Source organism: Vitis vinifera, chromosome 16 (genome assembly GCF_030704535.1).
Source record: "Vitis vinifera cultivar Pinot Noir 40024 chromosome 16, ASM3070453v1".
Lineage (NCBI taxonomy): Eukaryota > Viridiplantae > Streptophyta > Magnoliopsida > Vitales > Vitaceae > Vitis > Vitis vinifera.
The window spans coordinates 7068761-7095626 of record NC_081820.1 but is presented as its reverse complement, the minus strand read 5'-3'; the positions used below and the strand labels follow the sequence as shown (position 1 = coordinate 7095626).

At 37.6% G+C, this 26866-nt stretch overlaps 1 protein-coding gene across 1 annotated transcript in view; it reads right to left on the bottom strand.

The window, feature by feature from the left end:
- The window catches only part of LOC100256070 (uncharacterized protein At3g06530), an 81020-nt gene that overhangs the window by 2976 nt on the left and 51178 nt on the right, over nucleotides 1-26866 (bottom strand). The window contains exons 25-38 of the mRNA XM_010663957.3: nucleotides 26791-26859; nucleotides 26610-26720; nucleotides 19360-19449; nucleotides 13140-13351; nucleotides 12557-12767; nucleotides 12263-12445; nucleotides 11930-12025; nucleotides 11778-11845; nucleotides 11130-11478; nucleotides 6622-6837; nucleotides 5535-6212; nucleotides 5037-5437; nucleotides 3668-3929; nucleotides 2903-3073 (exon numbers count right to left, since the gene is read on the bottom strand). Coding sequence (XP_010662259.1) covers nucleotides 2903-3073; nucleotides 3668-3929; nucleotides 5037-5437; nucleotides 5535-6212; nucleotides 6622-6837; nucleotides 11130-11478; nucleotides 11778-11845; nucleotides 11930-12025; nucleotides 12263-12445; nucleotides 12557-12767; nucleotides 13140-13351; nucleotides 19360-19449; nucleotides 26610-26720; nucleotides 26791-26859 — 3117 coding nt within the window. The remainder of the gene's footprint in view (nucleotides 1-2902; nucleotides 3074-3667; nucleotides 3930-5036; nucleotides 5438-5534; nucleotides 6213-6621; nucleotides 6838-11129; nucleotides 11479-11777; nucleotides 11846-11929; nucleotides 12026-12262; nucleotides 12446-12556; nucleotides 12768-13139; nucleotides 13352-19359; nucleotides 19450-26609; nucleotides 26721-26790; nucleotides 26860-26866) is intronic.

Sequence of the window (26866 nt, the reverse complement as noted above, 5' to 3'; positions counted from 1 at the left end):
TTTAGGACTTCAGTATTTTGTCACTTTCATTGATGACTATTCTCGATGTACTTGGTTATTTTTAATGAAAAATCGAGCTGAGTTATTCTTTATTTTTCAGAAATTTTATACTGAAATCCAAACCCAGTTCAATATTTCTATTCGTGTGTTGCGCAGTGACAATGCCAGGGAATATTTTTCTACACCATTTACTTCATTTATGTCCCAACATGGGATCATTCATCAGTCTTCTTGTGCTCATACTCCTCAACAAAATGGGGTAGCTGAACGTAAGAATCGACATCTTGTTGAGACAGCTCGTACTCTCCTTCTCCATAGTCATGTTCCTTTTCGTTTTTGGGGGAACGTTGTTCTTACAGCATGTTATTTGATTAATCGTATGCCATTATCTGTATTACACAATCAGATTCCTCATTCCCTTCTTTTCCCTAACCAACCACTTTATTTCCTCCTCCTCGTGTTTTTGGTTGTACTTGCTTTGTTCATATTCTCACTCCTGGACAGGACAAACTTTCTACCAGAGCCACAAAATGCATCTTCTTGGGATATTCCAGACTTCAAAAGGGTTATCGTTGTTATTCCTCTGAGACTCATCGCTACTTTCTCTCCACTGATGTCACTTTCTTTAAGGACTCACCCTTTTTCTCCACCTCTGAGTCTCTTCCTGTTTCTGAAGTCTTACCCCTTCCCATTATCTCCCCACCTGATGCAGTGCCTTCTCGCCTACTTCAGGTTTATCATCGCCGTCATCGTGTCGCTGTTCCTCCTTCTTTGGCCGCGGTACCTGCTGACTCACCTCCTGTCCCTTCGACTTTTCCTGCCCCGGCTCTGCCTCCTTCTGCTGACTTACCCATTGCTCTTCGGAAAGGTAATCGATCTACTCGTAATCCTCATCCCATTTACAATTTTTTGAGTTACCATCGATTATCTTCACCCTATTCTGCATTTGTTTCTGCTATATCTTCTGTTTCTCTTCCCAAAAGCGCCCCTAAGGCTCTTTCCCATCCAGGCTGGCAACAGGCAATGGTAGATGAAATGGCTGCTTTACACTCCAATGGCACTTGGGATCTTGTTGTTTTACCCTCTGGTAAATCTACAGTTGGTTGTCGTTGGGTCTACACAGTTAAGGTTGGCCCTGATGGTCAGGTTGATCGCCTTAAGGCCCGCTTAGTTGCTAAAGGTTATACTCAGGTTTATGGTTCTGATCATGGTGACACTTTCTCTCCTGTTGCCAAGATAGCTTCTGTTCGTCTATTGCTCCCCATGGCTGCTATGCATTCTTGACCTCTTTATCAGTTAGATATTAAAAATGCTTTCCTTCATGGGGATCTTGCTGAGGAAGTTTATATGGAGCAACCACCTGGTTTTGTTGCTCAGGGGGAGTCTGGTTTAGTGTGCAGGTTACGCCGTTCTCTATATGGCTTGAAACAATCTCCTCGAGCATGGTTTAGCCATTTTAGTTCTGTTGTTTAGGAGTTTGGCATGTTCCACAATACAGCAGACCATTCCGTTTTCTATCATCATAACTCTTCGGGGCAGTGTATTTATCTGGTAGTTTATGTGGACGACATCGTCATTACAGGCAGTGATCAGAATGGTATTCAGAACCTAAAGCAACACCTTTTCACCCACTTTCAGACTAAAGACTTGGGGAAACTCAAGTATTTCTTAGGGATAGAGATAGCTCAATCCAGTTCCGATGTGGTTCTTTCCCAAAGGAAGTATGCTTTAGACATCTTGGAAGAAACCGGTATGTTAGACTGTAAACCGGTAGACACTCCTATGGATCCAAATGTCAAACTTATACCAGGACAGGGGGAGCCTTTAGGAGATCCTGGGAGATATCTGCGACTTGTAGGTAAACTGAACTACCTCACCATTACTCGTCCAGACATTTCTTTTCAGGTAAGTGTTGTTAGTCAATTCCTACAGTCACCATGTGATAGCCATTGGGATGTTGTAATCCGCATTCTTCGATATATCAAAAGCACACCAGGCCAAGGTGTGTTGTACGAGAACAGAGGTCATACCCAAGTTGTTGGTTACACAGATGCAGATTGGGCTAGCTCACCCACAGATAGACGTTCCACTTCCGGGTATTGTGTTTTTATTGGAGGTAACCTAATATCTTGGAAGAGTAAGAAACAAGATGTAGTGACCAGATCTAGTCCTGAAGTCGAGTATCGAGCTATGGCTCTGGCAACATGTGAACTCATATGGCTGAAACATCTTTTTCAGGAGTTGAGATTTGGAAATGATGAACAGATGAAGCTCATCTGTGACAACCAAGCCGCTTTGCATATTGCATCCAATCCAGTCTTCCATGAAAGGACCAAACACATTGAAGTTGACTGTCACGTCATTAGAGAGAAGATCGCATCAGGATGTGTGGCGACTAGTTTTGTCAATTCAAATTATCAACTAGCAGATATTTTTACTAAATCTCTCAGAGGTCCTAGAATTAAATACATTTGTAACAAGCTTGGTGCATATAACATATATGCTCCAGCTTGAGGGAGAGTGTTAGATAATGTATAGTTATTTAGGTTATTTACTTTTCCTTTTCCTTTTCTTTCCTTACTGTATTGTGGGTCCCACTAGCATATATATATATATACCCAAGTCCAATGTGTATTCTTTACGGTTTTTCAATAACAATAATTAGGGATTCTCCCTTTTCTCTCTCTCTCTTCACTGTAAAGATCAAGGGAATGGTCAAGTTATATCCCTAATTATCAGACAGGTAAATTCATATATCAGGACATTTCAGCATCACATTTTTACCGTATTAAATTCAAGAACCATAAGTGTTGCCATAGCGGAACAGAATATCATTCAAAGTGCCAAAAATTAAAACTAGCAGAATGCAGCAAAGAAAAATGTAAAGAGATTATGTGCTCACCTCATGGTTAAGTGGTTTCCATAGGAGGTCAGTGCCAGCTGTGACAGCCATCTGACCAATGCAAGCAACCAATAAATCATCAACTTCTTGCACAGGCGGCGTCTCTGGATGCTCCTGTAAGGAAGCTGGGGGTTCCGCTGTGAGCTGTGAAACAATGGGCTTCAAAAGAACCTGTACAAAAATAAACTTACATCAACTGAAAGAGAATACTAATCAAGAAATCAATGGTGAAAAAAACCAAAGATCAATCTTCATGATACTAGCAGCCACTTGTGCAAGTTTTACGGTGGATATCAACACGAGTGGATCCAACACATGGAAAATAGATGAAACTATAACTCATAATTTACATGGTGAGCAAAAGTTTAAGTGAAAAAAAAACGTTAAAGTGCTTTACAGCTACACAATCAAAACCAAAATCATATTTTTGATCTTTAGAAAGTCAAAGCAATCAATAGGTAGATCGAGGGAATGTTTACAGGAGTTGCACAAAGAAAATAACTCAAATCTTGAAGTCACAGTGGTTCCACTACATAAACGGTCAGTTAAATATTTTCTGTTGAGGAACCGGTTATATATATAACCATCTCAAGGCCGTTGCTACAACTATAATGCCCACTTAGAATACCCTATATAATTCTCAGGCTAACTTAAATGTTCCTCTTCACTGAGCTTCCAATATGGAAAACAGATGAATTGCTACAATGTGCTTGCAAAACAGTCAATGCGAAAAATAAAAGGGGTAAAAAACGAGATTTGACTAGCCTGAAAATTCGATGAGTCAAGAAACTTCATGCTCCCTGTATCATAAAGAAAACATTTATGTAAGGATGATATCACCAATGCCCTGAGATGCCATTTTTCAAGTAACAATGCACTGCTTCCTTCTTTTCTATCAAAGCTTGCTTCCTGAAGCTTGGCCTTCTTTTTCTTTCGCATCAAATTAACATTTTTGACATCTTCACTATCAGTAAGATGTTGTATACAACCCTCGAGCAAGTACTTGAAGTATGGAACAAACAAAGATCTGCACTTTAAGGAAATCAATTAAATAACCGAAAACTAAAGAACTGATAGATATATATGCATTAAACAAATTGAGAATTAAATCAAAACAATTATGTAACTAAATAGTCAAGATAAATGGATAAATTACCATCAACAACATATATTTATTGTTAGAGTCATCAACACTCAAACTGTACTCATTCTACCATGTAGGGGAGGCATATGTGCCCACTGATCGGCACCAAAAACAACCACATACAGGAGATAACAAAAGAATTAATCTAAACCCAGAACAAACAGTCTTGTCATATTTTGGGTTGCCACATGGAGGATACATTCTGTTAATTTTTACATTCTTGAGCTTATCATCTATTAATATTTAAGATATATCTGTCTATTACTCTTGGTTATGTTTCTTAGATTACAGAATCTTATGATTCTTAGTCCAATCCTTCAAAATGAGATCAACATTTTTTTAAAGAAATGTAGGATAAACTGAGAAACCTTTAAAACCACAGTTAACATAGACCACCAATAGGCGTCAATATATATATATATATATATATATATATATATATATATATTTTAAAAATGAGGAAAAGGGACGGGAATAGAAGAGAGAACTGATTTGTGAGAAAAGAAAACGCACATTATAACTTCACAAACACAACACTTTCATCTTTAATAATTGTTCAAATGTCACCAAGTGTGTGTAAAACTGTGTAAAAGACTATTCAATGATCTCTATTCATTTTCAAGTGCCAAAAGTGTAGAACCTGACTGACAATAATCCAGGTCCATGGGCATTAAAACTGAGCTGTATAGATGAGATCCATACATAAGGCAGTTGAGAATTCAGGCATCTGCTAGCAGCAAGGCACTAAACTAGGTGCAGACGATAAGAGCATGAGAACTAAACAGATTACACGTAGTTATTTTTTAAAGCACTGACTCAATGCTTCAGCGGCATAGAAAAGATATATGAGAAGTCAGGGATCTGCTAGCAATAAGGCACTAAACTAGATTCAGACAGTAATAGCATGGGAACTAAACAGAGTACACATAGTTAATTTTTTAATGCACTAATTTAATGCTCCAGTGGCATAGAAAAGATATACCCACTTACCGGTGGTTCTCAGAAAGTTTATTCACCAAGCCATAGAAAGAAATAGCCCTATTTGTGCTTCCCGTGTCACTGTCTTCCATGTTTGACTCTGCCCATTCAATACTCTTAATAAAAAGAGGCTTGAACATGGTTTCAGTAAGTTTCATTGTAAGAACAATCATTGCATTGATAACATTCTTTTCAATAGTGTCAATGTTCTTAATGGATACAGGGTGTTGACGACGAAGATCAAGAGCTAATAAGCACAGGTCGAAAACCTTTACATGGTAATTACTAACAGATGACCTATCCATCCTGCCAACCAAGTTTGCAAGCATTTCAAAAGAAATAGACAAACTTGAATCTCCATTGTTAACAGCTTCAGAGTATATCTTCAGCAAAGGTGGAAGGGCAAGTCGAACCTGGACAGCAAAAATCACAGTTGATGGAAAGAAAAAGGTGATAATACCTGAACAACACCAAAGTCTTAACATCAAGCATTTTCACAACAAAACTTACAGGAATTTTCTCAGTAACAAGCCTTCGCACTGCATCGGCTTTGATCTTCAGCTTTGAATCGGATCCTGATGCATATTGAGGATGCAACACCATAAATTTTATAATATCTCCAAGATATGGGTTCAAAAAACCACCAAGCTTGTCTACTACAGCCTCCAACGTGATAAGAATAGACAGCAGAAGAGATTGCTTAGAATTTGATACAACAGAAGAACTATTATCACCAAATTTGGTTTTCCCATCTAAAGAGGAGACATCATGAGACCTCCTCAGCACATTCTCCATGACATGAGGAAGTTCAGGAAGGGCCCTTGGTCCAAGTACATTAATCAAAGCACCAGTAGTCCGAAGGCAGACAGAAGCGACAGCCAAGTTGTCTGAACTGATGTTTCTTACAATAGATGCAAGGCACATGCTGAAGGTAGAATGATTAGAAGGAAACCTGTTGGCCAACACTTCCAGTGCTGAAATGGCTGCCAGCTTCAAAGAGGTGTCTGAATCATCAACAGAATCATCAACTAAATGAATAAATTCCAAACACATCTTCTCAAAGGACTCCAAAGCACTCTCATCAAGATGGTGCCAAGAACTTCTTGAGTTTGAATTCAATTCTTTTCTCCCATGCCTTTGTTTAATTGTACCATTGTCATTCACTGTTTCACAGAGAAGCCCCAGAGCCTGCTCATGCAGAAAGTATAAATTAATATGTTCAGAGATGATAACTCCAACAATCTATTATATGAATAATGTGAAAGGAATCATTATACTAGCAGTGTTTCAAAGGAGCACCACAACATTTTAAGCATGTCACCAGGGCCAGCCATTGGCTGCCAATATCTATTTAACAATATAGGTCACTGAATTAGTTAGTGTCATTTTGTAGACTATCTGCCATACCTTTAAGACAGTCCAAAAGAACAGAAGAAAGATGGTTAGACACCTTGTAACATTAATTTCTACTCTGTAGTATACAAACTCAAAGATACTGGACATCAAATTATTGTTGTCTTAATAGTCCTATGAAAACAGCAGCCCGCTTAAATTCCAGTATTACCAAAATTAACATATGGATAAAAACTACATTTACCTTCTTCCTCACATCCGTATCTGCATGGCCCATCAATTTAATGATGGCTTTGAAGTATGCTGAGGGAATCATGACCTTAGTAATGTTCCCTAAGACAACACGTATATGCTCCTTTAATTGTTGCTTGATGCCAATCGGCACAATTTTTCTATTTTTTCTTGAGTCAACCAGCTGTAAGCAGGAAACAACCTGCTCCATAAGTGCTCCAAGTGTTCTCTGTAAGGCAAACATCAATTTGGCAAAGAATTATGAACTACAAATGGAGACAGTACGAAGCATGATGAATGAGATCTAACAAGTACTGGAAAATAGATTTGTAGTTTAATTAAATATATTTCACTTGGATCCTATTTTTTCTCCCCTTAAAAAAAATATCAGAACCAAATTGCTGTGCATGATGAGGAAAGCGTCCACTTAGCCATGAGGCATACTACTGACAAGTTTACACATTTATTCTCATCATTTTCATTGGAAGTAATATAAGATGATCAATGTCTCCATATGATGACCTCTGCTGCAAGTTCAACTCCTATCATCCGCCAATGTCTTACATGAACACCACTCAATGAACAACCTTAAAACCCAAGTATTTAGTGGAGATCAACTTTATTTGAAGTAGCAACAACAAAAATAAGGATTTTCTGAGTAAAAAAAAAAAAAAAAAAAATCAAATGTTTTGGCTAAACATAAAAGAGATTAAGAAGTACCCATAAAAGCATCACAGGAGAAGCCAGTGCCTATTCATGCATGCAAGCTCCATGCAGGGATTAATTTCTATTTATAAAGACATTGGACTCCAAAAGAATTCATTCAGATTGAAATCTATGGTGGTAAAAAGGATTAAATATGGGTTCTATAAATTATTAAATATTTTATTCAAGTGCAGTTCTATCTCAGAGGTAGATAGACCAATTGATAAATCAGATACTTAAACCAAACTTTGAAAACAAAATTACTCTGAGGAAGTTTATCATTACTAACATTCAACAAATCCATTCCTCTTCAAGGTCAGCTAATTGTGTATTAAAGTCTTAAAGATAAGCATACAGATTTCAATTTTGAAAATAGAATCGTCATTTAAAAGATCAGATTTGAGATATTGACAGTAACTTGGAAAATGAAATTGATTTGTGTGACTTTGCAACTAATTTAGTCTTCAAATTGATTCCAATTTGGATCATCAAATTCTAAACATAAATTATTTTTATTATAGGAAACATTTTTTTTATAGGTAAATACCAGCCTAACTAAACAAAAAGCCCCAGACATAGCTAACCCTTGGGTGAAAACTGCCAAACCCTCTGGAATTACAATCCTAGAACACGATCACTTACACAACATCTCCCACCCACTACTCCAGCTCCTCTCTTTTTTACTTGAGTTGCAGTAATTGACTGAGCATTCCAAATTTCGCAGCTCCCTAACAAAATGGGGTGTGGAGGATGGCCTCCTCTTCACGACTGAAACCCTTCGACCCTTTCTGTTTTCCATCTTTCTCAACAAGGAAGCAATTTCCTTCTCATTTCCATCCATTGGCAAACCTAGAAACTTACTAAAAATGAGAAATTTCCGAAAAGAAGAATCGGAAAGGTGCTCTACTACCCACAAGCCCCTTGTAGGACTCCCATGACCTGAATTCCCCTCCTCACTACACACTTCTTGGTTTGCCCACTCAGCATCCTCAGGCTGATTCTTTGGAGATTCCATTATCAAGTCCTCATCAGAAATCACACACAAAGGCTTGTTAACATCACCGTTGCCCTCTGTTGGAAAACCCACCTCCTGCTCCTTCCAAGGAGCCAAACTTTTGGTTCTCCCCTTAGAAAAACCTTCATCTTTGGACAAGGGGGAAACCAAGGAAGAAGACCCTCTTCCCAACAAACCAACTAGAGAGGAAAACTTACCAAAGGCCCCCTTTCTAGACACTTCCGCCAAAAGGTTCTCGTTGGTGAACGCAAGGTGAGAGGTTGCCGGAAAGGACCCCATCCTGCAGCAAGGCAGGAACTTGACATTCTGCTACTTGCCAACAACTACTCTCGTCATCTCCCAGCATGTGTTCTCCACTAGCACAGCAGCTCCAAGGCTCTGAAGACCCCTTACATCTTTCCACAAGGGTAAGAGAAACTGGCTGAGCCCTTAAAGGCTCTTGTGAGACCTTAGCTAAATCTCCCTTGAGCCCAACACAAGGGCTTTTATAAATGTTAGTGGGCTGGGCTGAAAAGAAAGGCCCAAGGTCCTCTTTAGAGCCACTAAAGGCTCATTTCCCTTTTAAAGATTTTTTTTTCTTTTTTTAATAACGGAGGAACCTTTCATGGCTAAACCCTTGGGACCCTCCATGAGGACCCAAACCTTGAGGTGTTGACCACTCCGCAAATACCAGCACCGGGTAAATTCAAGATCATCAGTGGCAAGATTCAAATCCAAAACCATGTACCACTTGTTGGAACCACATTTCTCAGTGTTCACTCTAACCAACTAGGTTACCCTGACAAGTCTTTTTAAAGACTTGTCCTCCCTACTATGGGCTTCACCACCATCCACCTAGCCCACTCCTTTTGCTATAGAGTTGTCAAGAGAGATCCCATCAGCCACCAAACATCTGTTAACTTCTGATTTTCCCCAAAGCATGCCAACAGAAGCCACTGCCTCCTTTCTCACATCAACCTTTTTCCTCCACTCACGGACAACCACCTCATGCTCTTCTATTTGACTTTTCCCTGATGAATGTCCCCTTCATTTCATGGCTCGAGCACTGCCATCACCCTCAACCCTAACCTCCTGTACGTTTCCTTTGGGTGCTACCTGAGATACACATGGTGGAACTTCCCACCACAACTGCACAGCGAAGCAAACAGAACCTACAACCACTTGTAGCGAGCCTGGCGCTTTCCTTCCATTAGATCTTACCAGAATTCCGGCCCCTTGGCTATTGAGATTTTTAGCAGTAACTTCATCTACTGCAACAAATCCTCCACAACTGTCCCCTACCAATTTGAATAAATCCTTGCTCCACAGATGCAAAGGGAGACCAAGCAATCTAACCCACACTTCATTAGCATGAAACCCGCTATGAAAACACCCCACCTCAGGGACCCACCTGTTTAGAAGCAAACGTTTATTTTCAAATCATCTCAACCCTCTATTCAACACTGCACCAGCATCCAAGGAAACCTGAAAATCAAACAAAATAAGAGAACCCCCTAACAAGGAAATCAACACTCCATGCAACTGCCAGTTCTGAACAACCCAAGTATTTAAACCATCCAGGTCAGGAACTGGGTCACTGAAATCCCCCAATTTTCCCACCAAACTAGAATTTAAAGCCTCCATCCTAGAGAGAACTTCCCTTTCCTCTAACTGGATCCAAATAGCCTCCCCCACCTCACCTAAAACTCTCCAAATTTTGTCTGCATAAGATTCAGTCAATGAAACCTCTGCCTTGTTCTTCTCCAGCACTTGTAACTTCCCGCTAGACCCTCCCCTGTCCCTTTGGGATGAAATGACCACCCCAAGACTATGGAGCTTAACAGTCAAAGTGCTCCACCTCCCCAGACTCCCCCTCCTTCTGGAAAACCAAAACAAACCTCTTTGCCTCTGATGAAAGCACCGAACACTGAATAAACTACCAGTTCCATTGCTACAAAACTGCAACTTGAATCTTCTCCCCACTTCCCCCCACTCCAAAGGGCCTACGAAGCCTTTTTCCTCCCTGCTGCACCGCTTCACTCTTTCAAGCAACTGAGACAAGCTTATCTCTCCAAATCTGATTCAGCTGGAGAAACCTCCTCTTCTTCTCTCCACTAATTTCCCTTTCAAACAGCCATTGGCCTCCTCAATACAGATCTCAAAAGACTTTGACTTGACACCAAAACAGCACAACCCTCCCCTCACCACCATCTCCTACATCTTTTCAAACAGCAGAGAGAAGCTAATGAAAGAAGTTGCAGAGTTCTATTATAGGAAACATAGCAAGAATGTCTTCTAAACATAACCTTTTGGCCCTGAACTTTCAAGAATATACATCAAATCCCATAAATTGATCGCATTTCAGGAGGATTTTAAACTTTTTTTTACAGAAATTCTAAGTTGCATAATATATGCAACTGAAGGATGTACCTATACAGGTTCTGAGTTCAGGCAATGAACCCAGTGATCAAACATTTATGATTCCCTGGATGTATCAATTACGTTAACAAAAATATTTCAGGTTTTCAATTAATTATGGTTCATGTTTATCACCTTATTGAGAGTAGAATATACAATACATCCAACTCAACAACATCAAATCTGTTAGTGGAGCTTGCTATGAAAATGACACTGACATAGCTCTTGGGCAACACATCTACGGGTTAATTAAGTAGCCCTTCACAACACAAATAAACAAAATGAATTCACATGAGGCAGTGGACAACTGAACCCTACAATTCAATTTGAGGGTTCTTGAAGATTGGTCCAAACCATTAGAAGATTAACTACAAGAACTTAGTTAAAAATTAATTGATACGCACCTGGATGTTATCTGAATCTTCCCCAGATTCAAGCTTGAATGCAATCTCAGGATCTTGCAATTTGTGCAATATGAATTCCATTGCAGATAGCAATTCCATAAACAGTTCTTGGCACTGATTGACCATTTCTATTCGCTGAAGCAGCATAACCAAAGAAGGAAACCATATCATGCATGAATACTGTTCACATATTTGCACTGCAAGTATATACTCCCATTCTTGTGTGATAGAGTTAAAACAACTCAAGGTGGCTGAACCATCATCAAGGGAAGATGATATTTTCCTGGAAACCAATGAATGGAAAAGGAGAACAAGCAATGAACCCAAGCTACTTCGCTCCCCCAGAGTCCTGCAAGGGAAATACATCAACTTTAGCAAAAGATACAAACCAGTAACACAAATAAAATTTGAAAATAAGACTAATTTCATTCATCTCTCCTGAGTTTTCCACTAAATACAACTAGCCCCCCACTGGTTTGAAATTTCATCAAATACCTCTCTTATACTTTTCATTTATTATTTTCACTCACCTCCCCTCTCACTCAAAATAAGGAAGGTATTTGATAAAATTTCAAACCAAAGGGAGTCAAGTATAGTTAGCCAAAACCTCAAGGAAGGTAAATGAAATTAACCCTTTGAAAATAATACCTTAGCAGATGCACAATAATTGACAATCTTCTATGGGAAGCAACCTCAGGCAGTACATTTATGAAAATCTGACAGGACAAACTCAGTCTAATCAGAACACTGTTACATAAGCAACTGTAATAGTGAAGAAGAGGCACTTGTTCATAAATTACCTCAAGCAATTTGTTTGTGTTGCCTTTCTTAGATAGCCAGCATGGAACTACTGCAGATATAAGGTCCTCAAAAACACGTTGTGAATGGTTGTCAAACTACAAATGGACAGGCAGAAAAACTAATTGGTCATTTGTTTTATAACAAAGCCATAAATTTCAGCCTAAATGTTTAAAACTCATCAGACACCAGGCTTGACTAAACTTTCACCTAAACCAATGTTAGATTCGATTCACTAAAAATATTGGCTTGATGGAGAACATTACATTTTTACACAAAGAACGAAAATTCAGTCCATCATACAATTAATGTAAGACCAATAAATCATAACAAACCTGGGTCACTGCTGACTCCCCAATAACAGTAAGAATATCTAGTATATGGTCCAAAATTTCGTCTGGTAGTACCCTTGCAATGGTAGATAATAATGAGAAAATATGGTTGCGGGTGATTCCATCTTTCGTTGAACGAGCACATTCAACCAATAGCATCAAGTCAAATTTATCATGTATGTCATCCTGCATTAAGACGTCTCACTCATAGTTAAGAAATAAATAAGAAAATACATCTCTGTTTGTGTGTGCATCTCTACTTTGAATTTTCACCAACACAAAAAAAAGAAGACGTACCTTTACAGACATATCAGTTAAGATGGAGGCACTAATATCTTCCAGTATCAATAATAATGTCTGCTGAATGTAACATACTGTGCTTGATATAGTTTCAGAAGTGCCAGGTGAAGCTTGAATCCACTTCTCATACAGGTGAACATCATCTTGGACCCACTCATCCATGAAGATCTTGCGAAGAAGCTTAAACAAAGGCCCTATAAGAAAAGTCCTATATGCAAAAGATAGGATACAATATGTCTGTAAGAAAATATAAAGATATAAAATTTGACATAGTGGAAGTTAGAAACGATGACATCGACTTTTACTTTTTGTCAGAACATGATGTACATTAGAAACCCAAATTCTAACAGCTTAAAGCTTTTAGAAAAGTTGATAACACAACATGACATCAGACTTTTGGTTAACCAGACATCTTGGATTCAAGTCCTCCCCATACCTATTTATTTGCCTAATTATCAGGCCCAAATCCTAATAGCTTAAACTTCTAAGAAAATTGATAGTTCAACAACTTTAATGAACTAGCAATCCAGATAGTCCAAAATTAAAAAATAAAATAAAATCAGACTAAACTCCTGAATACCTGTTCTCTATGTCTTTTTTGAGTAGCAAAATATCGAGGAGAGAGGTAAGAAAAGAGAGTGCATTTTCATCTTTGCAAATAACATCATTGTGTAGGTCAGATTTATGAAGCTTTATTGCTTTCCTTTTTTTCTTTCCACATACTGAACCAATCAGGAAACCCTCCTGTTCAAAAACAGAATCAAGCAACTGGACTAGAGTGGAACATGTAATCTGCAGCAACAAAAGAGTGCAAATGAGTCAACCATCCATTGCTTGAATTTATTCATAGGAGCAAACATGTTCTAAAGATGTCTTGATTCTAGCATAAATCACAAATTCCAAACAGATAAACCAATACAGAAGCTGACAAAATTCCCTCAGGAGTTCCTCAGGTTCCATGGAACATTTAACTTTTGACATGTTCTTCTCAAAACTATATAACAACATGAGCAGGACAAGTAACAAGCTAACTAGGAAAATTCAAATCACTTCTTTTTTTTTTTCTTGATTCATTCGTAAGTGGTGTCATCTTACAGGCTTAACAGACCACAGAGAATTAACTAAACAGTCATACAGAACTTCGAGACAAAAACTCAGGTATCCACATGAATCTTTATTGAGATAACCACAAACCAATAACAGCAAAACCCAGACTTCCTAACACAACAAAATATGGTCAAGCAGACAAGCACCAAAATCACTACTCACAAAGTTCTGTCAATTCATGATATAGGATAATTCAGAAGCATTCTATTCGATATTCATGAAACAAAACTGTAGAAAAAAATGTGAATGGCATCTTGGCATGTCATCTAAATATAAAAGGAAAGATTAAATTCTATTAATAACTGAATCATTGTGAAGTTAATAGTCAGCCTGACATGCCAAAAAAGCAGAGGGGTTCTACTCAAGTAGTGGTACTTCAACTTCAATTTGATAATCATGCAGTGTGTGGATAACACCCCTATACAGTTGTTACTTTACCAAGCTTCCCACTTTAAAATACACATGGACTGCTATTGGAAACCAAGAGGGTGGTGGAGTGTTGGGGCTGAGGTGTGGGCTGGGGGTGATAGGAACCTTAGATTTAGAAAGGGAACATTTAGTGGAAGTGGAGTTCATGGCACCCTTTCTCCATCTGTTGCAGTTGACGTTTATAACAAGCCACTCTAGGAATTAGTTAGTTTAGATGGCTTCTCAGAATGGTATTTTCTCAGTGAAAACCTTGTTTTTGCAATTGCTTTTCTTTTTCCCTACAAAGAGATTTGGAGTCCCAAAGCTACTTCCAAGGTAGATCTTTTAAATAGGAGGTGGTGAGGGAAAAAATTATAAGCAAGCAACAAGATGAGCTTGGACAATGATTAACTAGTGATATCTCTGCAAGCTTATGAAGGAGTCAGCTAAACACATTCTTTTAATTATTGCAAGCTTTTTAAGGAGTTGGTGTTTTCCCTATTAAGCTGAGTTGGGTGCATCCCTGAGCAACTCAAAGGGATATTAACTTAGCTAGCATGACAACTTTACAGGCAACAAGGCCGTTTGGGCAATGGCTCTGATCAGGTGAATTTGGACCATATGAAAAGATAGAAAAAGAACTTTTGACACTTGGGACGATTAGAAGTGGTGGCAAAAATTTCTCACAACTTTGTTTTCATGATGCAGCCTCAAGATAGGAATAGATAATTTTTCTCTTCACAATTTTGTAGATAGTTTAGACATTGACTAGTCTAGCTATTGTAAAAACTGTTTTATTAGTTGGTCTTGGTGTGCCTTGTATCCTTCCCATGCAGCAGGTTGCTTTTTGTTAGGTGCCTTTCAATTTATATATTTTTTCATCTTGTCTATCGATGAATAACACACAAAAAAAAATAAGGAGAAGAAGTTACTTAAGCTCAGTTAGTTCCCTAAAGAACACTTTTCAAAAGGTTTCCTTCCTTCAGCACTACAAGCATTTCTTTTCTTCCATCCTTTTAGAACTAGAGTTTTCATGTATGTGACTGAGAACACTTGGAAGAGTTATGGCTTGTATTACATAATGGAAGAGTTATGGCTTGTACTACATAAATAAATCAATTGGCAAGGTAAATGCATACTTGTACATGTGCTAGGTAAACTGTTAGCAACAAAAATCTCACCAATACTTTCAATTGTTTCAAAACTGATGCAACCATTCTTCATAATTGAGCTATTTTATAAGCAAGATAGAGAAAAATCTATTGCACATTTAAATAGAAGGACGTGAATATGTAGGAAATTCAAGTCAAATCTAGAATTACAAGTTTGAAAACAAGTATGACATCATAACACGAGATAAAGGTCCTATTTGGTAACTGTTTTGAAAAGAGCTTTCTGTTTTCCCAAAAAAAAAAAAAATCAAAAAAAAAAAAAAGGAAGACCCGTTTGGCAAAACAGAAAACAATTTTCTATTCTTAAAAATAGAAAACAGGGTGTTATTAGAGAACATCTTTTAGCTATTTAAGTTATTTTCACTTTTTTTTTAGGGTTGTTCTAAAAAATAATCATATAAATATGAAGAATGATTAAAAATAAAACACTACATTTGAAAGTTAGTTTTAAAACATATTTAAAAACATAGAAATAGATTAAAAAACATTTCAAGTTCCCAAACAAACTTTTGTTTTACACAACATTACAGAACAATTTTTTAAACTTGTTCTCAAAAACTGTTTTTCAAAACTATTTTCAAAAACACTTCTCAAACAGAGCTAAAAATTCCATTTTACAGGGTCAACCCACCCATATTAATGTCCTAGAAAGGACTCCACTTCCATGTAGTGTCATGAAAACCCTCAACACAGAACACTTGGTCTCCATCAACTCTATTAGTAAAAGGGAAGTCCTCTCAACATGAGAGATGAGAAGAGGTAGGATTTGGTTTGTAGTGAACTCCAAGTCGTTTGAAATCTTAGTAGAGGTGGCTAGAATGAAATTGAAAGGGAAATTTTAGAAAGATGCAAAGATGTGTCCTTGTGGATTAGGTTTAGGGACCAAAGTTTGTGTCAATTGTTGGAAGGAGTGGAAGCTTGTTGTCGGCATGAGGATGGAAAGGTGAGAAGCAAAGATTGGGTTGAAGATGGGAGGGATTTCAGGCTCAAACTTTGTTCAGATGGGGTAAGGAGGTTCATTTTCTGCTTGGTTAGCTCTATAGAGGACAAGAGGTTCACCCTGAATTTCCCTAAAGGAAAGGGTATCCTTGGGGCGGTGTTTATCCTAGCTAAGAAGCTTCATTGTCTACTTACGAGTAACAAGCTCTGAAAGAGGATCCATTACCTCACCTGAACTTGGCACATAACCACAGCTGTGAGTAGAGTTTCCTCCTTAAAGGAAAGGAAGCTTCTTTCCGCAACTATCGTAAGGCCTATAGAGAGAGGTAGTAGCTCAAAGATCTAAGGAAAAGGTTCTTTTGCACACTTGTTTAAGAAAGAGCATGGTGTGGTGAGTTAAGCTATCTAATCAAATACGACGAGTAGTGGGGTCCTAAGCTAAGCCTTGGAAATCTTAATGCCATAATGCCTTTCATACCTTCTAGCCATTATCCAACTGCAATAATTCTTGTTAAGAAGAACGCCCATGTTGTGGCAATTCCACCCAGAAGGTAATGGGCTACTCCTACAACACATCCTTGTACAATGCTCAAGGCTCTAGGTTGGGTGGTAGGAGCAACTTTTAATTTATTATGAGCCCAAACGATGGATTCAATAGATTCAAATTGGAAATAAGGAGGTTCATCTCAAGGAGGAGCATTTGAGACACTGTGTAGTTGGGAGATGGGCAGATTATTCAAACCCCACTCTACATTTGTTTACATTGAGGAAATGGATGGGTCATAGTTGGACTCTGAAAGGGAGAGCAAGAATTTCCTTGCTAGGGAGTGTTCTCCTCTTATTTGATTTTAAGGATAGTTTTGAAGTCGAGATGGTGCTTTTAAGAGGTTTAAGAAAGTATAAGGATAAGGTGTCACATTTGGATAGGTGGATCCTAGAGGTAGAGTGTTTTTAGAAAGGAACGCGCACCAAGGAAGTATGGCTAAGAGTGGTGAGCCTTCATTTGTATTTGTGGTGTTAGGAGGTTCAAAAAACCTAGGGATAGTTGTGGTGGCCTTTTTGCAGCAAATGAAGACACTACTCATCAAAAGAGTTTTGATGAGATCAAACAAGAGAAGGTCGCTTGATTCGTTGCAGGTGGTGGAGAGCATGTCTTGTTATGCCATTTAGTTGTGGTGGGAATTCCTACTGTTGTTTTCTCAAGTGGTTCTGAGCAGTGGGTGCTTTGGTCTGGAGGAGTGTCATGCATTGATAAGAACCTGAAGGTTCCATAAGTGCAAATAGAGACAGATGCTTTGTTGTTATGTGGTGGGTGGAGAAAGGGAAAAGATCTGGAAGTGGTTGATGAGGTTGAAAAGGCTATGGTAGGTAGTGGGCTAGAGAAAGTTGTAAAGGGTGATGATGATGTGAGGCAAGTTGTCTACGGTGAGAGTTGTTTGGGAGTGGCCAGTTTTAAGGGAGACCTAAGTGGGGTAGTTGAAGGGCAAGAAGAAGTGTGCTTTGAGGGCTTGAAAGAGGCCCAAATCTTTAAAGGTTTCTCATGTGAAGTAACTCAACCATCAAGTAGCCCATTGGAAAGGTCATGATTTTTAATTTCTCAAGAAGCTTGTGGAGTAGGTCAAGTATGTTATAAGAAGGCCCAGAGCCTTCTTGTTCTTTGTGACGCCCAAGGTGAAGGTGAGGGTCATGTTGAGTAGGGCCATGATGTTGGTTCTAAGACCAGCCTAGTGGAGGAGTTGGCTCTATTTGAGGCTTCTTTCGTCTCTAGAGGGCACATTTTCCAACAGCCTAAGCTCTCTTCATTGATGGTTCATCTCTCAAGCACCAATGTGGCCCTCATGGCGGAAGCAGCCAGACACCCTGGTACTATTTCTCTCTCTCTCTCTATTCCCTCTTTGGAGATGTGGGCAGCTTCTCCTCCTCTCTCTAGGATTGGTCTTGGTCTTGGTCTTGATTTAGAGCGAGGTGAGGTGGGTTTAGCCGTTGCCTCTTTGGGAGACGGTAATGGCCCTCTAAGGATGGTTTTGATGGATGGCACCTAAATGGAGTTTGAAATGGCTACGGTGAGGTTGACTGGAGCCAAAGTGGGTGAGACGGCAAGGGAAGAGCGGGCATGTCTTGATTTGGTTTTGAGAAAGGAGGTTCCTCTAGAGGATTGATCATTAAGGAACCTCGCAGCTTTCAGTAACTGGTTGGCCATGCCAATAGCAGGTTTCAAGGGTGAGATCTTGCCTCTCCTTAGAACAATGAAAGCTAGGAAAGAGATGAGGGACCGACAAGGAGGGAAGAGCAGGAAGAATCCTTCATCTTCAAAATTTGAAAGGGAAATGAAGAAGCTTGCAAGAAGGTTGTCTGGGGCCACTCTATTTCATTTTAGGTCTTTAGGGCATTAGTCTTGTTTTGGGTGATGGGTCATTGCACTTTTTCTTTCGCTTGTCGTTAGGTGCTAGTTGTATACTTCATTTGTACTTTGGTGCACCTTTTTCAAGTACTTTTAATATAACTATTCTTTTTACATATAAAAGAAAATAATAATAACCAAGAATGAAAATATCGATTTTAATGGATATATCAGGATATATCGATGCAAATTTTGACAAAAAATATTGATAAAATAAAAATTGATGAAAACTATAAAAAGAAGACATGTTAAGAAAATTATCATGCTAACTTTTATATTTTTGGTAATCAATTAAATGAAATTTAAAAATAAAATAATTAGAATTAATTTATTTATTAAAATATTCTTCCAATATTTTGTTTTTCTGATTGATTTCTATATATATATATATATACACTTTTTTGTCCATTTACATTATTAAGGGCAAATTTGCCCCAATGGTTATCAAAGGTTCACTTTGAACCTTTTGTCTTGGGTTTGATTCACCTCCCCATAAGCCAATTTCAATTTTAAAGCTTTGACCAAGCAAAGAGGGGCATTAGCTAAACAAAAAAAGGAGCGGTGCATGTTGACCAAGCCTGCATGAGGGTTCACTAACCAAAAAAGTGGGGAAATTGCCGAAAAATCAGCTAAAAACCGATTTATACTGAAATATCAGCAAAAATCAGTCGATTGATGTTTCACTACCATTTGTCGCTTTGGTGACAACCAAAACCTGATATTTTGCGATTTTTTCATCCTTAATAATAACATAAAGAGATAGACGAACTAACCTTGATGCGCAACAATGCCTCCCTAGTGGCATTTTGTATATTGCAATTAGCATTCCGGAACAGAAATACAAGATCTCGAAACAACAGCTCCTGCATACAGTAAGAAATTGAATGAAATTCCAATCTATAAAACAAGAATCCACATGCAGCTTCATTTGCCTTAAAAAAAATGAAATATCTGAAAAGAAATCACAACTATGTTACAATCAGTTATTCGCTGGCGAATGATTGATGCATGAATGAGTCATTGCCAAAAAGTAGTAATTCTGGCTCATGACAGAAAGAAAACAAAGAATAAAAGCAAAAGAAAAAAACATAAATATAAATAGTTCGCTAGTGAATGAATTGGATTTTTTACCTGGTTCATTTACACTTAAAGATAAAAATAATGTTTAAACATGCCCTTGATGATGTCAGCAAGTTTGGTACGTCAGACAAATTGTTTAACTAATGAAAGGGAGGTTTCTATTAGAAGATGGTACCTCAGAAGAGGTTATCATCCCATTTCAAATATGAGGAGAGGTCCCATAGTTTTAGTAAATCGCATAGGAGGTTAGTTCAATTTTTCCCTAAAAAAAGGATTGAATACAAGATCTTACATTTTTAACATTTTAGTAAGTGATTCGTTCTTTAGTAAAAGGTGTCCTTTCCGGGGGAGAGAAAGAGTGGTATCTTTCCCTTTGAAGAATAATTGGAACCCTACAGTTCTGACCAAAGTAGGTTTCTTTGTATGGGAAGCTTCTTGAGGAAAGGTTTTGACATTGGACCAATTGCAAAGAAGAGGAAGGTCTCTGGTGAACCAATGTTTTCTTTGCACCAATGTTCTCTTAGCATGGAAGAGGAATCCTTCATTGTGCCTAAGCCCGAGGCATATGGGATTTGATTTTCTCCTTGCTTAGGGTTGCATGGGTGATGCCATGTTCAGTAAAAGTGCCATCTAAGTGACATGGTTCTTTTATGGGTAAAAAAACAGAAGAAGCTTTATAGGGTTCTCCCATCATGCGTATTTTGGACAATTTGGAAGAAGACTTTGAAAACAAATAAATGCAGGATCATCCGCTAAAATTCTCATTTCTTTGTATCTCTTATTGTGGATGAGGATGTACATAAATAGGGGCTCCCCCCAACCATGTTCAAGGATGCAAATATCATGATTTTGCACTGAAATTTTAACAAAAAAAATCTTGTATTGGGCCCCACCTACACAATATTTAAGGAAGAAAATTTGATTCAATCCTTAATTTTCATTTTTTGGCGATTTTTTCCAATTTATCACTGATTTTTCACAATTTTCCCAATTTATCATCATATTCCTGCCATTTTCCGATTTATCGTTGTATTCCACTCAACTCCCCTCCACCCTACTGCCAGACACAAGCCAAATTCAAAATTTTGAATGGCTGATGGGATCCAAACTCAAGATTGCCGGTTTGAAGTGATAGAAACTTACCATCAAGGCAAAGATACAACTGTTAATATATGCACAAGTTCCATTTAACTTATTATTGAAAATAAAAAAACTGTCATAAATAATTAAATAAAATATACAAAAAAAAATTTAAATAAAAAAAATCATATACATGTAATCATATTTTTATATTCTTGAAGATATTTAAATTAGATACATCATTATTTTAGTATTAAATATATTTTCAAAATTTATATATTATTATCAAACATAAATTTTATTTTATATATATATATAAAATATAAATTTCACTCACCTCCCCTAAGGTTTATTTGAAATTTGATCAAATACCTCAATTATTTTGAGTCAAAGGGGAGAAGAGTGAAAATAACAAATGAGAAGGATAGTGAAGGTGTTTGACAAATTTTCAAACCAATGGTGATCATATGCATTCAGCCAAAACCTCAAGAGAAGTGAGAGAAATTAACCCTATATATAAAAGTATGTAGATTGTTCGTTCAATAAAAGATTTTAATATATTTATTATTACTTATTTTATCATTTATTAGAGTTTTGATCAATTTCCATTCCACCAATATTTTTTAATCAAATATTTTTCGGCATTTCCTGATATGCCCATAAAATCTAATCACTGATATTTCCATAAAAACCGATATTTATCTTTAACCATAAGTTTATTTTGTTTGTCTATAATTAAAAAAAAATTAAAAAAAAAAAACCCTATACTGCACAAGCAAACTGAACTCCTAAAAGAAATATATTGACACAGCACATATTTTTTTTTTCATAGGAAACGACAAAGGAATATATTGATAAAAGGAAGTACAAGAGAAGGATGAGGAATCCTCCCACCAGAGAAAAACAAAACTACAAGTAATCAAATATAAGAAAAAACAAAGAAAAAACAAGCAAACACTCTAGTTAGACACTGCACATATAAATGTAGGTAATGAACCAAGTGGTTGTTATACTAAACAGTTGACATAGAGGGATGCAAGTAGTGGCTTCTTGGTTAAGTCCCTTGGCAATTCTCTCAGTTCATGTGCACCTTTCCTCGTTTCTTTCTATGGAGGTACTTGCTATAAAGGTATGGACGTCAAATGCTCCATCTAAAGCCAGTTTTTGGTTTTGTTTTATTTTATTTATTTTTTATTTTGTTAGCAGGGAATTTGGGAGAAAATCCTTACAACCAATTAGCTTAAGAGGCATGGATGTCCCTTGTTTATTGGCACTACCTGTGCAAGCACAGGGAAGAGTCGACCAACCATATCTCCTTGCAGCTTTCTGTTTGGGCTTCTCTTGGTTTATTGTTTCATGGGTGCTCCCTTAAAAGGTTAAGGTGTAGCTGGATTTGCAATTCTGTGATAAAGAGAAAGAGGGAGAAGACATGGAGACTAGCCACCCTTTGCTTGTTTGAATTCTTGTTGAAAGAGTGGAATGGGAGGATTTTTTAGGGTTCAAAGAACTTCTTATAGACAGAAAAAAGATGGCATCATTTGTTTTTTATTCTGCTTGTCTTGGGAAGTGTTGGGGGCTAACAATGTCTCTGTGCACTCCATTGACAGCTTAGATAGAGCCTAGGGCAACTTTAGCTTTAACTTTGTTTTGTAGTTCCTTGCCCTCAGTGCACTTTGATATTATCAATGCACTTAAGTTGTGCCCAGTTAAGTTGTGTCCCTTCCTTTTATAGGCACCTACTATTATATCTATAATTTGTGTACCTGTATACATTTTTTTCATGAGTAAGAAAATATTATTAACAATGGGGAAAGAAGCCATACACCACAGTACACAATATTTATACAAGGGTACCACAAGGCAAAAACAAAACAAAGGGAGAATACAAAAGAACACAGCTCCCACTCTAATCTAGTGCCCACTCAATCAACAAATTCAAATAAATGCATTGAGTCTTCCCCTATGTAAAAACAAACCCAAGATACAAGACAACCAAAGAAAGTGCATTTTAGCTCTTGAATCGTCTGCTCCGAACTTTCAAACACCCTTTCTTTTCTTTGAAACAGTCCAAAAAGTGCATAGGAGAGTGGCTCTCCAAAACTTCTTATATTTTCTCCCCACAAAGGAGTCATGCCAACTTCAAAGTGTTTCCTTGACTATAGAAGAAACGACCCGTACAATGCCGAAGTAAGGGAATAGAAGATGTCAAAGAACCTAACACAATGAATGAAGATGTGATCTATCGATTCCTCTCTGCTTTCACAAAAGATACATTTGTTCACCAACAACCACTGTCTCTTCTGAAGCTAATCCCTAATCAACACTTTGCCCCAAACAAAAACACTCGCTTTTGGTGTGACCCATGAATTCCAAATCATGGTCACTAGGAAAGGAATTACATACCCCAACTCCATGATGGAATATAATGACTTGATGGAAGAGGCCTCATTCCTAGAATTCATCCATATCACTCTATCCTTCTCTTCCCTCTTCATTGCCCTCCCCTTTAGCCTCAAGAAACTAGCCTTTATATGATCAAGCTCCCAATCAGTCATGTCTACCAAAACATAGATTCCAATTGCCCGCCCCCTCCCCCCTCCACCTAAATCATCCCAAACATCTACCACTCATGCCTCTTTTGACGAAGTTAAGGCAAACAAGGAAGGCGCAAACAAGGAAGGCACAACCATACAAAAGGGTTCATCCATGCACCACTTATCCTTCCAAAACTTCAACTCGTCCAATCTCCCATCCCAAAAGATATTCTACAATCAACCAAGTCCCATCGTTTCCTAATACTTTTTCAAACTCTCATGGATAGTTTTAAAAGGCACAAGGCACACCTAAGGCACAAAAGTCTCCTATAGCTTAGGCGCAAAACAAGGCTGTGCAAATTGTGAAGTGAAATGTGACCTGAGATGCATATAATTTTTATAAAATATGATTCAAAATCTAATCCAATCTATTAAAAAAAAAAATAAAACTCCAAATATTTATAAGAACCTTCAAATAAAAAAGAAATGAAATTATATAAATTTCAATATACAACTAGAAATTTCAAAAGTAGAAGTGACTAAAAAGGAAAAGTAAAATTGACAAGGCACACCTCTTCAACAAGGCACATGTCTTGGCAAGCAAGGCACTATAACTAAGGAGTAGTTGCGCCTTAAGCCTAGACGTGCTTTAAGCGCACCTTTTAAAATTGTTGCCCACACCCACGCTCCTCCCTCCCTTGGCAATAAAACTACCCCCTCCTCTCCATACTTTCCTTGAATGATCCTTTTCCCAAAGGTTTCTTCTTCAAAAGCATATCTCCAACACCATCTCCCCATGAGCGCCCTAGTAAGCAAAGAAAGACTTTTGATTCCTAACCCCCCACCCCCCTCTTTTTTTCTTTTCTCCTTGCAAACGATCAATCATTTCACTATATGCATCTTTTTTTGTAAAGCTCATCCTTCTAAAGGAAATCCCTTTGAATCTTCTCCAACCTCAATCTAACCTTCCTAGGCATGCTAAACAAAGACATCAAATGAATAGGCAAACTAGAAAGGGTACTCTAAATTAGAGTCAACCTTCCCCCTTTTGAAATATATTCTCTTTTCCACAACGAAAGTCTTCTTCGTAATCTTTCTTCCACACTATCCCACATTGTTTCTGCTATGAATGAAACCCTAAATAAGTACATGTGTATACATATACATATGTTTGTGTTATATGCACTTACATATGTTTGTGTAAATATTTATCATCAATAGACTGCTAAGGGAATTAATGCATATTTTATTAACTCAAAATGTCAACATTTATAGCACATGTAGGAAGGATCACCTAAGGTGCCTCATCTTCCAGCATGTCTACTTGTGACCAAGTTCATAACCTCGTGTTTTATATTTTAACTGCCAAAATCATAACCTCAAGTCTAAAGGCCCTATTTGACTCATACATGACTTTTAGGCGTAACCCTTCTACCCTTTGGGAAAGAGGAACTGATACAACTTACTGAAATCAGTTTTGTCTTCCCGCTCTACCTAGCTAGTAGCTTCATAAAGTTTACTCAGATGTTTTCCACCTTTTCATTTTTCCCATATGCATCTAGCTGTACAAATGAATATCCTCATTTTATGTCTAATATTTAAAGAGTAAATACATGAATATTTTCATTATTCATAGCACTTTTCTTTCCCACTAAATATCCTCAAACCTTAGTAGAGGAGGTTGCACTTGGTCTCCTTTCCAAGTTCAACTTTTACTCTTTTTACAAAAGCCAAAAAGAGTACCCTAAAGCAATAAGTTCTAAAAAACAATGTTCATATACCCACATGCAAACATCAATAAGATACAAGAGGAATGTGGATAATAGAACATCAACAATATGTCAACAAATATTTAGATACATCAATAAAATTAATTTGGAACTCAAAAGCTCCTCCTAAGGTTAAGGCTTTTATGTGTATTAAGAAGGTTAATACCAATGATTTGCTTTGATTGAGGAGGCCCTACAAAGCTCTTAATATAGACCAATGTGTACTTTGTTTGAAGAATAGTGAATTAGTTGACCCTCTTTTCTCCATTGTCCCACTACACTACATCTTTGGCATAGATTGTTCAGCACAACAATCTTGAGGGGATTCCTCCTAAAGGCATAGCAGAAATGTTGGGGTCTCTGTTAAAGGCTTTGACAACCAAGCTAGAGGGAAAATTCTTTGGTGGGCAATTGTTTTATCCTTGGTATGTTTTGTTTGGTTGGAGAGGAATGCAGATATTTCAGGAAGATGGAAATCTATGAATGTCATAAGGGATCAAATTTACCTTTTTCTCTTCTTCATGGACCTAGCCTTTTGCAGATATTCCTTTACATATCTTAATGTTATATTAGAAGAGTGTTTGCTGACAAATAGGTCAAAGAGAACATAACAAGGGATTGGTTAACCCCCCTAGTGGGTTCAGTTAAGTTAAACTTTGACAATTGTTCCTTTGGTAATCTTAGACAATTAGGTATAGGAGGAGCAATTACAACTCATTTAGGTGCAATGTCGGGAGCTTACTCTAAGCATGCAGAAGCAGGGTTGGATATTGGGGCAGAGATATTAGGATTATTGGAGGGTTTGCAGCAAGCGAAAGCTTTAAGCCTTATCCAATCTACTAGTGGAGGGAGATTCTGCCACCATAATATCCTAGGTGTCAAATAGAGAGAGAGATTCATGAAGCTTGACAATGGATGCGGAAAAATTATAGACATTGCTAAGGATTTGGATAGCTTTTTCTCTTGGATTCCTTGTTCACCTAATCAAGCAGCTAACCGGTTAGCAAAACAGGGAGCAATGCACTTGGCCTTGTTCATTGGAGATTTTCTTCCCTCGGTGTATAATGTCTTTCTATCCAGTGTATAGCGATTTTACCCCTTGAGAGGAGGGGTTATTTTTGTTGTGGTGTTGGATACTTGGTTACTTTTTATCAAACTTTTGTACACCTTTGAAGGATTGTCCATCCTTCTTGTATTCATCATTTATTGAATGAAGATGTTTTTTTTATATTTCAACATTTCAAGTCATCAGATGAGATAGATAATAATACTCCTAGATATTGGACATGTGAATTGATGAGTCAAAATGTTAACAGATATTTAAAAAACTATCCAACGTGTATCAATCTAAACTTTTTTAAGTCTAGCCATGTCTATCAACATGTTGTCACATTACATATCCTGATTTTATCTGGTTGGTGTAGAATATTAAGACATTGTTTTCTATCATGCTAAAACATTTTCCATGATCTTTCAACCAAGTCACTGAATTAAGGGTAAGCTTTTGGTAAGTACAAAACGACCAATCGGAGGATTGAATCGATTATAGAAACAACTAACCTGTTTCTCAATCTTCAGACCACTATACAGAGGAGAATTGAGCTTCCTCAAAACAGTGATACAAGGCTGAACAAGAGCAGGGTCTTCCAGAGACATATCATCCAGCGGCAACTGAAACCAAAACAGAGATTTAAATACTTGGAAATCATATGTGAAACAAACAATACAAGTTCCTACATACTTGCAAAGCCTTCAATAAATGATCTTCAAAACCATATCCACCAACTGATGAAGCATGAACAGCACAGCCCTACAGC